The following is a 15228-nucleotide window of genomic DNA, read 5'->3' as shown; positions in this document are numbered from 1 at the left end:
AATTTTCATTGGAAGACTAAAACACAAATGAAAGACGTCATAAATAGTGTAACACAGCATGATCTTGTGCTATCCAAACGTATAAGTATCGCAGGGATAAAGGACCATAAGTGTTCATTACTGTATATATGTCAATGCATATTTAGTTATGTTTTGATGATTTAATAACATAATTGCCAATTGGATTACCATATACTATTGGAGTACCATATACGATCGCTGCAAAAATTAAACGTTTTTTGTTATATTTCAGATATCAACAAAAAAAAATGGAAAAAAAACTTTGAAAATTATCACAACATGTCAGCTAAAGTATATATTATACTAATTGTACTAAGTTTTATTTGTCTCTTGTGCTGGTCGGGCACAAGACGTACTCAAACAAACTATGGAATACCAGGGATGAACGTCAATAATTATATGATAACTCATTCTCCGCATGATGTTCACACTGATTTTATGAAACAAGACAAAAAAGCAGTTTTGGCAAATCCCCTAACTACAAGGAATGTTGTAATTTTTGAAAGAAGTAATGGTATTTTTTCGTACAACAATTCGTTATGGACATTCACCAACGACAGCGCATGTATGAGGAAGAAAAACTTTGTTTTAGGACATCTTCGGCACAAAAAACATAAAAAGAAAACCCCTATATATTTACATCCACCGGACAATGACATTCATATATCACGTGTTCTTCTAAATGGAGGATCGTGGGAGGATAACAACTTACTTAAATCAGTAGAAGCAATGAGTCAGAATCCAGATGCAATTTTTATAGATATTGGCGCCCACGTTGGCGTGTATTCCCTAACTTTAGCTTCGTTAGGATATAAAGTGATAGCAATTGACTGTTTTAAAGATAACATAGAACGACTTTGTGCCTCCGCAAAATTAGGAAACCTGTCAAAAAATATGTATATCATTCATAATGCGTTATCAGATAGGAAAGAGACGGTTGTGGTTCGCGAGTCTTCTCCATCAAATATAGGTGGCAACACTATTGTGCAAAAGAGCTCTTGGAACGTGAATAACAGTGAAACTGTCATTGGCGCCCTTGAAACTATTCAAGCAATAAGACTGGATGATTTGTTAGAAGTGATTGATATAAAATCGGCCGTACTTAAACTGGACGTGGAGGGAAGTGAGCATACTGTTTTAAAAGGAGCCGAAAATTTCTTTAGATCTGTAAATGTGCATTTCGTGATGATGGAATTTCATACACATAAGAGTAGAGATTCGGGAAAGTTTATATTAGATTTTATGAATGAACATGGATTTCAACCTATATTACCAACGGGCGTTTCTTTAACAAACCAAAATCAATGGCCATGGGATGTACAATGGTCAAAAAGAAAGAAAAAATAACAAAGCATTACATATGATTTAGTTGTTATGCATAAATACATTGTGTACATGCACAAAACAATTATATGAACTACTTAATTTTGAAGAAGAAAAAAATATCATTCAACTAGTATTTGAACTTCATTACAGAACTACATGTACATTAATTAATTCACTAATTAAAAAGTCACAAAATTGCATGATAAGGATTACCATTTATCATATAGAAGAAAAGTACAACGGCAATAAATATAATTTAAGTAGATGTCATTTGATTACCAATGAGACGACTATATATAGCATATTTACCTGACGATTTCGGGATAAAGGTATTTAGTCGGATCTTAACATGTATTTGTGATTTGTTTAAAACCGGTATTGATAAAAAAAATAAACAAACACATGTCGAAATTCATCAGTGACGCTCGAATCCAAAAAAGTTTAAAATGAAGTTGTAAGATGATGCAAGCATACGATTTATATTGCATCGTACACTTTGAGAAGCAGATAATCTTTAACTACTTTTTCAAAATATTGTGTAAAACGTTAGTTATGAGCGATGAAAGTCAAGTGGCTCGAGCATTTTTCTGAGTAAGTTTAAAAACATTTCAAAGACATATTTTTACAGTGGGTTAGCTTTCATTAGTCTTCACTATCCTATAGAGTAACAACTTTTAGTTTTATTTATAATTTAGAATCTTCATTGAAGGTGGAACACGAATGCATAGTTAATTAATTATATTGATGTACCATTTGTATGCACGAGTGACATTCCTTTGTATTATGTGCCGATTCGAAAATGTTATTGGAGTATTGTCTCCCTTCAACAGGTTAATTATTTTAATATGATTAAGTATAGGTTTCTGATTTAATTTTGAATAATTACAACCTGTACAAATTCAATATATTTCAGTTTTTGTTATTGTTGTATCAAAGACATTGATGTGCGAATATAATTTCATAAATTTGAAACGTTTTTTAAACTATTACATACCAATATAAAGAACCGTTCATCTTTTTTGAAAAAGACTATGAATAAAATCCGAAGTATTTATCTCCCCTTCATGGTAGATTGGTTGGGAAATTAACCAGAGTTACCTAGTATTAATCACAGAGAGTGACTAGTAAGCAATTTTTTTAATTGTAGCTTATTTAACGTTAAAATGAATTTCCACTATAAACGAATGTTACTTTATACAAATATAAGGACTTTGTTAGCTAAATCTACAAACTTTATTAGATATCATGATTTTTTATTACAATAGATTAACATGCTACAGTATATCCACCAGAAACCACCTGACGTAAATTTGAGAAACTATTGGTCACCATTTTGAACTTAATTCTTGCAGGCGTGTATTGAAAAAAGAATTGTGAGTATACTTAATGGAAAGCCGTTAATATGTTCTGACATAAATTATCATTTAAACTGTTGTTTACATGTGCATTTTACACGTCACTGCTTAGTTTTATCTAAAAGTTATAGGAGGTTACTCTCAAACTCTCTTTTGGAAATTATCTCAAACGGCTGAAAAATTAACATTACAATATATATGACCAAATTATTGACTAGCCTTGAGATTTCAAGACCTTATTTCATTTTTAAATGCAAAACTATTTTGTAATCAAAAACCACCAGGATCCTACAATAAGTATCTATATATTTATAATATTAATTGCAATTATGAATGCTAGAATCTAGAGCGGGTCTAGGGGATCTTATCTGGTAATATATTGAATGTGAACGCATTGTTTTTCTATTAAATGGTATTATACCGTCATGACCTTAAAGGTTATTCTCTAACACAAAGGCTTCCTAAAAAGTCGTGGAAGTCAAATCCTTTGCTGGACAAATTCGTTAAATAATTCATTTTCGTATTATTACATTTTTATAGATTTGCCTTCACCTGAAACGCTTAAAACCACATATTTGAAAGTCAAGGATGTATAAGATTCGAAAGTTCTGGATCCGTCACTGGGTAATTAAACAGGAAAACTTGTTGAAATGCTGTACACCAAGTTTAATTGTTAAATAGCAATATGTGCAATAAAGAATCAATTAGAGAGAAAAAGAAAAAAAAAGATTCGAAACAGTTGAAGAGCCATATTATGCATATGTTTTTTTTTAAACCATGCATTTTAATAAATAATTGTGCAAGACATAATTTCCTTGATTACTGAAACTCCATTCAGCAAATATTATATCATGTTTTGTCGTGTAGATGAAGAAAAGGCAAATCGGTTGCGCCATGTGCATGCGTGTGAACAAATACAATGGATTTTTATGTTGACTATCTTGCGCGCAAACCTCGAATATCACCCGCAATGGTAAAAAATAGTAAAAGTGAAAAGATGCAACTAATAAGTTCTACTTTTTTAAATAGAGAAATGAGATAAAAAATTTTAAAAAAAGAGATGTATAAGCAAACCCAATATAACTTTGCAAAACATTATTCTGTCAACGCTGTTTCAACCGTGACAAATTCAGACGTGATATTTAAATCATACAAATTAGAAAAATACAATCATTACAAAACAAGTGCAGAAACCAGTCTAATATAGAGAAAAAAATAAGGTTCAAGCCTAAAGAAACTTTCTTTATGTATATGTCTCTGGTTCCACTTTATCAAATTGATTGATGATATCTGGTACCGAATACATGAAATACATAAATTACCTCTATAAAACGATTAGTAAAATGCTAAAAGAATGTCAAATTAAATCTAAAAATAAGTTTTCAACTTAGTCAGAACACACCTAATAGCAATACAGTTATATAAGATTGAGTTTTGTTTTAATTTCTTTTCCAGAATTGCGATCCTTAGCACTTACACTTATTTCGGTATTTCCGAACACAAATTCAACATCAACGGTTCTTACTTCTTCAGTTGGATCAGGAAGTTTTAACCTAATTTTGCAGAGTTGTGTACAGCTTTCGTCATCTGTGTACATTGGATCTTCGTTTGTGGAAATATAAACTGGAAAGGTGATAGCTGATTGCATCTTGTTCACCGTATAAAATGCACCACTTACTCTCTTCCCTGCTTCAACAGCCTCGTTTTTCGAAACAAATTTTGAAAAGATTTTGTCACATTTATCTTCTCCTTCGATTTCCATCAGATATTTGACATCGTGTAATCGGATTAAATGCATTTACTATTTCAACACCATATGTGAATCGCAGAACACGGGACTGGATATAGTCTGGCCTATGACCAAACAAAACAGCACCTTTTAGTACAGAAAGTCCAGCTTCTTCTGGAATGATAATTTTTTTGTCCCAGAATTTCTTGATAACAGCATCTTGAATAAGTCGACATTCAGAGAAACCTCCTACTAGCAAAATTTGAGTTACATTTTGTACCTTTTTGTCTTTGAGAATTTCGAACATAAGAGAAATTATGTTGTCAACTGTTGGTTTAAACAAATTGATCATTAGATGTGCATCAATTCTCATTTTATCTCCACGTAGTGAAATTTCATTTCCGTATGGAGATGACGCAATCACAGCTTTTAAATCCTCTCCCAACATTTCTCTACAATTAGCATCAAGGGACGCATAGGGAATAGTAATATTTACTTTTCCCTCTTTTCCTGTTACAATTGTCCTTTTAACAGCATCAAATTCTCGGAAAAGGTCAAGGTAAGCAGCTGGATCTTCATCTTTAATCTTTTTCATCACTGGTCCACCTAGTATCTTCACCAGCATCTGGAAGAACCTGCCATCAACTGAGGTACCCCCACAATCATTCCCTGAAGCTCTGTGGAGCTCTTTTAGACGTCCATCTTTTGTTTTTTCATGAACAGTTATATCAGCTGTACCGCCTATAAAAGACAGTAAAAGATGTTTTGTTGCTGAAATAATACCAGAAACTATCAATTAAGTACATTGTATAATATATAAAGATGGGAAAAATGGAATTTCAATACTTCTAATTAGAAGGTGCAACGACTTCAATGATACCAGTTATACTATGCGACTGTCGTTCATTGATTAACTTAATGTACATACACAAATGTGTCAACGCCATATACATAAACTTAAAGACCATTCCGTTTGACAAATGTTTGATGGCAAGTTATAAAATAGGCTACCAAATATTTGCCATCAAATTCGAGTTATCCAGACAGCCACTGTTTCACATTTTAAGAGTTAAGCTATTTAAAAAAAAATTGTTTGATATAATTAAATTTCAAACTTGAATTGAAAAAAAGACGCGCACAATGAATACATTTGGGTAAAACAGAAACCAAGTATAACTTAAACTTAAATATACCTCCTATGTCGGCAACCATGTATCGAGTCCCCTCAGCTGACATTGCAAAAGTCTGGTCTGCTCCGTGTAATTTTTCAGTCGGCAGATACTGGCAGAATATACTAGCGGTTTCTGGTTCAAGAGCAAGCAGCAGTTTTTCTGGTGGAATGCTAGCCTGAAAAGATCAGTTTAATTTAAAGAAAATTGTCCTTGATAATATGTATCCACATTATTGTCTATGCAAAGATATTGTTGGGAGATGTATTTTACATGGGAAATTGCTGGACAAACAAATAACAAATTAAGGTCAATTTTGGCTTTGACTTTATACATTCGTATGCCTTTATACAATTTTCCAAATTATTTCAAGCGATATATTTGAAGCTCAAAAAGTCAACAAAAACTATTTGAAATTGCAGTCTATTTTCAGAATTAAGACAATAGCAGCATAGTAACAACATATAGCATATAAAGGTTTAAATTATCAAAAACACTTGTCAACTTAGCCGTACTTGACACAACTTTTTAGATCCTCAATGCTTAATATTACTTAAAAATGAATCACGAAAAATAAGTTAATTGAAAATTTCGAGAAAAAACAACGTATAAGAATCGATTGAATAGATTACCTTAGCCGTTTTTGGTACAACCTTTTGGAATTTTGTGTCCTCAAAGCTCTGCAACTTTGAACTTGTTTGGATTTATAACTATTTTGATCTGAGCGTCACTGATGAGTCTTGTGTAGACAAAACTCGCGTCTGGCGTATTGAATTATAATCCTTGTACATTTGAAAACTATTGAACACCAAAAAGATACAAAATGAGTACACAATATACAAGTAATCAATACCAAACTTTAGACTAAATCTGAGGTCAATCTAGTCAATAGTACCTGATAAAATAGTGTTAGAAATATTTTCTGGATGAACGAGACATTTATGTCTCATGAGTGGAACTTCAATTGCGTACACATTATTGCTTATTTTATAATATCTATGTCGTTTTGATAAATACTAAACTGAAAGATTGTCTTCCACGCTCAATTTAAATATATTTTATTCAGAAAATAAATTATATGGATTGAATATCATAGTGAAGTCTCTTATACCAAACAGTAATTAGGCTTCCTAATGCATGGTCAATTTTTCAATGTATATAACAAAAGCGTATTACCTTTTCAGCACATTCCCTCATAAACTGTTTGGCAGCATCTGTCCATATTGCTGGTATTGTTAAAACCCATTGTATTTCCTGTATTTTCACACCGGTTCCCTGTTTTTTACACTGTCCATGAAATGATCTACCAGTGCCTTAATGGAAAGGCTAAACACATCAACTGCACTCACAGGCTTGCCTAAGATGTCCTCCAAGAACATTTCAGACGAAATATTCTAAAACAACAACATGTTTCGCATTAAAAATATAAGATATTATTTTCGTTTTAGTAAATGTTTTAGCAGGTTTCACTTAAAACAAAATATGTTAGCCAAAGTATGCATTGTGCATCGTATTACTGATTTCGCATGTTCTATACATTGCTGAATCCACCAGGACGGCATACTTCAATGAGAAATATCAACTCAACAAACCCTTTATCCAGTACAAGTTAAAATGTTCGCCATTCATCGCCGTTGACCTTACCAAACTTAACCAAACAGAACTTACCAAATGGGTTCATTGTTTATCAGTCGGTTATGTTATAACATTGATAAAGGTATCCCGGTCCTAATCTCTTCTTTCTTATCGTAAAAATATAAAAATATATTTGAATATTAAAAGTATACGACCCTAACACCAAGAGCTGAAGAAGTTATAAGGCGTCTTCGTAATGCTGTCCAGTGTTTTCATAGAACAAAATGGTGAACATAACAGGTCCGAGCCCAGGACGGGGATGAAGTAAAGAATTAAATTTAGAGAAATATTGTTAGATTAATTTCTAGGCACTTTGTATATTTATCATTCTTAAAATTATTGATGTAAAAGGCTGTCTTAACAAGGGCATTAAAACCTTTACAATGAAGTCTAGAAAAAAATATAAAGTATTATAATACAACTTGAAAAATAGATATTTTTTATACATGAGTTTACTGGCAAATTATCCAAGGCATTTGTGCTATTATCCAATGTCAAAAATATAAGACAAAGCTTGCAAAGATTAAAGTTTAATAAACAACAATTATAAAATGATAAATATGCATTCCGATTATATGAATTGATAATGTTATCTCACTGAAAGCCGAGGCAATTTCAAAACATTGTTTGCTAGAACATTCGTGTATACTTTTAGTACCATTAATACTTTTGTTGCAAAAATGAGATCTCGTGATGGTGCATTACTAGGCGCGATAATATACGATAGTTTGACGAGGTGACATGTTTCTACTTGGTCTAAAATTTACCAAATTTCCTTATTCATTTTAATGTATATAGCCTTATGATAACGTAGTATGTATGTAATACCTTGTTGTTATGAAGATTCATTTTAAATCGATGAAAGTAGAAATATTCGTCTTGTTTTTCATCCATTACAATATCTGCATATTGGTTTTCTGCATCGTAACCAAAAGCTATTAATTGCTTCTTATCATTCAGAAGCAAACATGTAGGAGTTTTTAATGATAACAATGCTCTCCCGCCGGAATTCCAAGCCTGGTTAGCATGAATTTTCATTGGATCAGTTTTGAATTCATGTCGCATGGAAAAGGCATATCCAGAATAAGTTGTTCCGAAATCCAATGCAGCTACTAACAGGTGGTCATTCGTCGCCATGGTTAATCTAAATTCAAATTCAGTACATCTCTTATCTAAGGGTTTATATAATAATTAATCTATATTTTAAAAAGAAACATAGTAAAACAAAAATTCCGTAACACCTGTATTTTCTAGCTGTATACATGAACCCAATATAGCCGGAAATTTAACATAAGGTTAGGTCTTTATCACCGCATAGCCTCATCATTTCTTCTTTATCTGTGCCGAAAGTAGTTCCGGAATTTCGAAATTTGAATTTTTTTTTCTAATCGTATAGCTTTAGATGACGTAAATTAAAATAACAATGTTTGTATCTGTTGTCAAGCCTATTGTTCACTTGTACATTACTATAAGCGGTGTATATACTGAAGACACTGTTTAAGCTTAATTATAAATAATGTCATATGATAATTAGATGAAATATATAATCAGGTTGCTGACAAAATCCAAAGTATATGAAACTTATCAATTCTACTATTTGTAAAAGCTGTGATTTAAAACAACATCGACTTCATAAATGCATCATCAAGTACGTGTCAAATCGGTTTTTGTCTTCCTTAAATAGTGTAAAATTGATAGCGAATGGTATATCATTTGTCGCGAATACATGATAGGGTGTGCATTTTACTTTTATTAAATGTAAAGTCAAACCAAAACCCGTCTTTGAATTTCCGTTGACAATTTAAAACAAAAAGGGTACATGTGCCTGTCCCATCTCGGTATACCCTCAGAGATGGTCTTTTTCTTAATGTATCAATGTCTTCATTTAAAAATGATGGTATTGAGGTCAACGTTATAATAGTTTTGTTTACTATCATTGAATAAATTTAAGACTCGGCGCAATTAGGAGCAGGGTGTTCTGTAAAAAGGAAACCTCTTATGTATCGTAGACGACTTACTTTTTGCAGGCCTCACTGTGAGTTTGAGATGAATAGCAGCAATAAAAGCGTTGTTTCTTAAGAATGTTGTGCAACAAACTGATGTTGTGTCATGAATGAATACCACATATGATATTATTTCTTTTCTATAATGTCGACATATATATGTCTTTTTTGTTTGCTTTATGTTGTTATTTGTCACGTTTGCTTTTGTTGGTGGGTTGGGGTAATTGGGGGTAGGTAGAGGGTTGACGATAATTTGCTGTGATTTACAGTATTTTAAAACAAAATGCTATATAGTTTTCGGTTTTTTAAGAAAGACGTACATTTCTTTACACTTCTTTCAATTTATTGTGCATGGAATAGAATGTTGCAATTTGTCATTGTTTGCACCAAATGAGGGTCAAAATTAGAAATAAAATGTATTATAAAAAGGAAACATTGTTAGAGCAAAAATATTGAAGAATTACTCAAGTTTCTAGGAAACATAGGAACATTAACTTCAACGACAAGATCACAATATCACGACAATGGTTACATAACATCTATTTCAATGTTTTGTAATGTAAAAATGAACAGAAATCATAACATGCATAACTTGCATAGTGAAAAAAATCGAATCAGAATCAGACTCGAATAGTTATAATAATAAAGATGTGGGCCACTTCATCCCCTTTAACGCACACGGTTATGAACAACTGTGTCTTTAAAATGGAAAAGAAAATTGACAAATTATAACAAAAAGAAAAAAGTTACTTTTGCAATTGGGACACCAATTCCCTCTGTGAATATTTTATATGTAATGTTTGAGTTTAAAAGCTGTTGACACATCATAATATTCGCTTTGTAGGTTATCTGTTTGTAATTTTATAAGTAAAAATTTATCAAAACTTGTATCTAAATCACATATATCTCATGCATCCTGTCAATGTCTTATTGTGATATGGTATAATTTCTGTATTCTTTTCTGTAATTTTGATAATGTGCTTTGTTTATATGCCTTTTATTTTTGCTTCTTTGTTACATAATTGTTCGTTTTTATAGTTATCTAGATTAAAACGCAATGTTTTTGACATTTTAACCTGTTAAGTCTGTTTGTTTTGTTTACACATCGTTGTCTATATAACGGAATTTGATGCGACTGGTATACGAGTAGGAGGTTTAGCTAGCTATAAAACCAGGTTTACTCTACCATATTTTACGTATGAAAATGCCTGTACAAAGTCAGGAGTATGACAGTTGTTTTCTATAACATTTTTTTTTTTGTAGTTTGATGTGCTTGGGCTTATGATTTTGTCATTTGATTAGAAACTTTTCGTTTTGAATTTTCCTCGGAGTTCAGTATTTTTGAGATTTTTATTTTTTATGTTTACTTCTACCGAAACATATTTATAATTGTGTCATTTGAACTATCCAAGTGTTATTGTATCTCTTTTCAAAGATAAATAATGTTTACACTAAACTTTAAAAGATGATTTAAATTGTTATAAAGAATACATATGTGTTATCAGAAGAACATTGTAAATAGTTTATCAACCTTACCATGGTATATTTCACAAACCATAAACGAAAACGAAAGTAAATTTTGGTTTAAAAGAGAAAAACATGAATCTATATTGTAATAAGCAGCTTATAAATCTTAAACACAAAACCGTTAAATTAAATTATTGAGGTCAAAATATTTGAGACGGAAAATAAAATGAAAACTGCTCACGTTTATTCAGGAAGATTAACAATTCCAAATACTGGAGACAAATACCCCGGATTAGATTAAATCATGTGACTTCATCTACATATAAATCACATTTTGAAACGATATCAATATAGACGTGTTAGGTATGGTTTTAAATTCAGCGATGATTTTAATAGCGATATCGAAACAAAATTGCATTGAAGTGTGTCCAGGCGTAAAAAATAACGTAGATTCCAAAGTTTAAAACGGGGGCTTAGATATATATTAATGTGTGTAACTTTTATTTGATTGATTTTGGAGTGGAAAAAATCTTTAAAAAGGTATATGAAAAGAAAAAGAATGGATAATACAGCTTTAAGCCTTGGTATACATTAAATGTTATGAGTAGAATGTGTTAAAAAGTCAAATAACTATGTTTGTCTCTCCACAAGTCATTCACACAAGTAAACAATTTGATTTAATCGTGTATTTGTTACCCATACAAAGATCCGATAACCCTAAATGTTCTAAACGTCTGATTTTGTTTTCTACAAAAACTGTGAGCACTCTGAACATTTTAGCCTTTCCTTTATCCTTCGTGATTTTTTTCTTAATTAGTGTCTCTTATTTGAGGTAATAATATTTGAGTTTATATCTTAGGAGCCGGACTTAAATCTCGATTGCTGGACCTTTGCATCTCCAGAGCTATACTTAATATCTTCAGGTCTGTATTTTATATCCTCATGATGAGACTTTACACCTCCAGCGCTTGACTTATGTTTGACAGCGCTTGACTTTAGATCTTCAGTACTATAATAAAGACATTTCTAGTGCTCCACTTTGCAAATCCAGCTCTTGACATCATTAATAAACAGCTGCATCATGAGCGCATGATACGCCCAACGTCTTATGTGGAAGTCTTATGCAATAATCATAAATAGTTTCTGAGAAAGTTTTAAGCAATAACCATATAATTGTTTTAGAGACACGGCGGGACATGTGATACCCCCACCCTGTTTTTTTTTTTTTACAAAAAACTAAATATTACCAAAATAAAATTTTGAATCAAAACCAAAAAGTATACAGATCTTTAGATTAATATAACAAAGAAGTGTGTAAAGTTTTAAGCAATAAACATAAATTATTTTTCAGATACGGCGCGACATGAAAAAAACCCTTCCCTGTTTTACAAAATATTCAATAACTCAAAAATAAAATTTCGAATAATCATCAAAAAGTATACAGATCTTTAGATTGATAGAACAAAGAAGTGTGTAAAGTTTTAAGCAATAATCATAAATCGTTTTTGAGATACGGCACAACATGTAAAAAACCCTCCCCCTTTTATACAAAATACTAATAACTCAAAAATGAAATTTTGAATCATCACCAAAAAGTATACATATCTTTAGATTAATATAACAAAAACATGTGTAAAGTTTTAAGCAATGATCATAAATAGTTTTTGAGATATGGCGCGACATGTAAAAAAAACCTCCCCCTTTTTTACAAAATACTAATAACTCAAAAATGAAATTTGAATCATCACCAAAAAGTATACAGATATTGCGATTAATATAACTAAGAAGTGTTTAAAGTTTTAAGTCATAATCAAGAATAGTTTTTGAGATACAGTGCGACATGTGAAAAACACACATCCCTGTTTTAGTTATAAAGTGTCGTAACTCAAAAAGTTTAAATCTTATTTTCACCAAAAAGTATACAGATCATTTGACCATCATAAGAAACAACTATATTAAGTTTTATGAAATTTGGATAAGTCGTTCTCAAGTTACGGTGCGACATGTTTACGCCGGACAGACGGACAGACAGACGGACGGACAGACGGACGAACACAGGACATTTGTATACCATAATACGTCCCGTCAAAATTTTGACGGGCGTATGAAAACCATATTTCTTTATCTGTATGACCCAGACATAGGTCTACGTAGACTGTATAAAGGCAATCAATATTGTGAAGATACTATGAAGTCCCATGACAATTACATCATGTGAGTGAGGTCCTGTTGAAGTTTTACAAAATTGTGTCGTGTGTTTCATGAATCAGCTATAAAAATAAACAGACGAAAGAACGAAAAAACGAAAGAACGGACAAATGAACACTCCCCCTAATTCCATGTACCTGTATATGTATAAAGCGGAAAATATAATGGATATAAGGTAAAACAACATAAATAAAATTAGAAACAAATTGCCCATCATATACAATACAACACAATGCAAATATGTTTATTATAATGACAGTGTGTATAACAAAATATATACAATATTGAAAAAAAAAATTCAATTAAATTACACCCGGGCCAATGGACCTATAAGTCACTTCAAATAGATACTATAGCATTAATTCAGATTGACATCAGGAATTTTATATACATGTTAATTATTTAAAAATAAGTGTTGTCTGCGTTTTGTTAATGACTGTTCTAAGTATCAAGCTGTTTTTCGAGGATGTTCTGACAATAATAAATTTAACTTTTCACTGTTATTCAAATTTAATACGGTTTTACTGAGTCCAGAGAATAATTGATTACGTAGTTCATTGTAAAATTCGCATTCAATCAGAAAGTGTAGTTCATTTTCAACATGTCCGGAGTCGCACATTCTACATACCCGTTGGTATTCTGACTCAACAACAAAAAGTAAAATCACAAAAATACTGAACTCAGAGGAAAATCAATTTGGGAAGTCCATAATCACATGGCAAAATCAAATAACAAAACACATCAAAAACGAATGGACAAAACTTGTCATTTTCCTGACTTGGTACAGGCATTTTCAAATGTAGAAAATGGTGGATTAAACCTGCTTTTATAGCGCTAACCCTCTGACTTTGATGACAGTCTCATCAAATTTTGTTATATTTACAATGATGCGTTAACTAAACAGACACAATAGATAAAATAGTCAAAATATGGGTACAGCAGTCATCATTTTGTAACAATTTTAAAAGGAACAATTTAACAGACCACCAAAACATCTACAAACGCATTCATTGATTCGCGTGTCTGACGTCAGAAAATTTTATACGTCACATATATTTGTCGTTCAGTGTACATACAAACAATTTTAAAATTTCACATAGGCAATGTTAGCATACAGGGTTAAAAAATCAAAAGTATGTAAGAATAAATTTCAGAAATAGACCGAGATTTAAAATAGTCCAAAAGTAATATAAAGAATTTATAAGAATCCACAAATAGTTAATTCCACTACGTGATTGAATGATTTTGACGTTTGTGGTTCAACGTATTTTGTAATTCATAATAGAAATATATCATACTGACATAAAATAGAACAATATCATACTGACGGGATCTTTTGAAGTATAGAGTCACGTTATAAGAACCAAAGAAATACAAAAAGTCGTATATACAAAACACACCAGCAAAAAATGAAAGACAATACAAACACATTGACTTGATGTATAAGTACCGAGCCACGCCAAATGGATATCACAATCCAAAAGTAAAAGTAATATTAATAATAGAACAAAGACAAATGAAAGAACAATAAAACACGTTGTTAAGATGATAAACAACATCAGTACGCAGAATCTATACATCAAGACCATCATGTATTATTTGGGAAGTTGAAACGGAATACTTATCAACAAGGTCTTGGTACCTTCCGATGTCCTTTTTTTTTTTAAAAAGGACGAAACATGCTTTGACATACCCCTGGTTAATCAACTTTCTACTCAGACACTGATGACGTTTTACAAAGTCTCAGTAGGAGCTGCAAGCTCTTGAATATCGAATAAGTTGGGAAATATATATCCCATATGCAGGTGAAGTTGGTATATTGCTACTAAGGTGGGGGAAATTGATAATTTCAAAATTAAAATCGTCTCGTTTGTCATAGATTTTTGTACTGAGATGACTGTGTAAGTCAAATTCGAGATATAAGTCTAAAAATGAGGCGGAGGAAGCCATGTCTGTTGTTTCTTTAATTTCTAGTTCTGGGGGTTATATTAATGGAACCCAATCAGAAAAGTTCGGATTGTTTATGGAAAGAGCATCATCAATATATCTGAAAGTGAAATTAAATAATCTGCATGGCTTCTTTGATCCTCTTGTTTTTGACAAGTGTCTGGAGGAACTCCGATTCATATGAAAATAAGAAGAGGTCGGCGGCAAGAAGAGGCCCACAGTTTGTTCCCATAGGAATGCCGTCAATTTGTTGGAAAAGTCTACCTCCAAACTCAACAAATAGGTTGTCGATAAGAAACTCCAGCATACTGACCACTTGTTCTTCTGTGTAGCATGTTTTACCTTTTTGTTTGTCACTATTAACGAAA

At 31.7% G+C, this 15228-nt stretch overlaps 3 protein-coding genes across 3 annotated transcripts; 1 reads left to right on the top strand and 2 right to left on the bottom strand.

Annotated features, from left to right (window-relative positions):
* The first annotated feature begins 300 nt into the window (after positions 1–300).
* Positions 301–1368, top strand: LOC139497459 (uncharacterized). Its single transcript, XM_071285685.1, has one exon. The coding sequence runs from the start codon at positions 301–303 to the stop codon at positions 1366–1368; it is 1068 nt and encodes a 355-aa protein (XP_071141786.1).
* A 3073-nt stretch (positions 1369–4441) lies between these two features.
* On the bottom strand, positions 4442–7281 carry LOC139497458 (heat shock 70 kDa protein 12B-like). The gene is made up of 4 exons (XM_071285683.1): positions 7269–7281; positions 6777–6913; positions 5625–5778; positions 4442–5172 (listed from the first exon to the last, which is right to left on the bottom strand). The coding sequence occupies exons 1-4, from the start codon at positions 7279–7281 to the stop codon at positions 4442–4444; spliced, it is 1035 nt and encodes a 344-aa protein (XP_071141784.1).
* Positions 7282–7613: 332 nt separating this feature from the next.
* On the bottom strand, positions 7614–8372 carry LOC139497457 (heat shock 70 kDa protein 12B-like). Its single transcript, XM_071285682.1, has 2 exons — positions 8064–8372; positions 7614–7625 (listed from the first exon to the last, which is right to left on the bottom strand). The coding sequence occupies exons 1-2, from the start codon at positions 8370–8372 to the stop codon at positions 7614–7616; spliced, it is 321 nt and encodes a 106-aa protein (XP_071141783.1).
* Positions 8373–15228: the final 6856 nt, after the last annotated feature.

The sequence above is a fragment of the Mytilus edulis genome, chromosome 12 (assembly GCF_963676685.1).
Source record: "Mytilus edulis chromosome 12, xbMytEdul2.2, whole genome shotgun sequence".
Taxonomy (NCBI): Eukaryota; Metazoa; Mollusca; class Bivalvia; order Mytilida; family Mytilidae; genus Mytilus; species Mytilus edulis.
The sequence above is the reverse complement of the archived record's forward strand: the minus strand, read 5'-3'. Positions and strand labels throughout refer to the sequence as shown.

Excerpts from the sequence above, each read along its gene's own strand:
- LOC139497459 (XM_071285685.1), top strand. The coding sequence starts at position 301 with ATGTCAGCTAAAGTATATATTATACTAATTGTACTAAGTTTTATTTGT.
- LOC139497458 (XM_071285683.1), bottom strand. Across the intron at positions 5,779-6,776 it reads TGAGGGAATGTGCTGAAAAG|GCTAGCATTCCACCAGAAAA; the intron begins GTAATACGCTTT and ends TGATCTTTTCAG. Across the intron at positions 5,173-5,624 it reads CATGGTTGCCGACATAGGAG|GCGGTACAGCTGATATAACT; the intron begins GTATATTTAAGT and ends TGTCTTTTATAG.
- LOC139497457 (XM_071285682.1), bottom strand. The coding sequence starts at position 8,372 with ATGGCGACGAATGACCACCTGTTAGTAGCTGCATTGGATTTCGGAACA.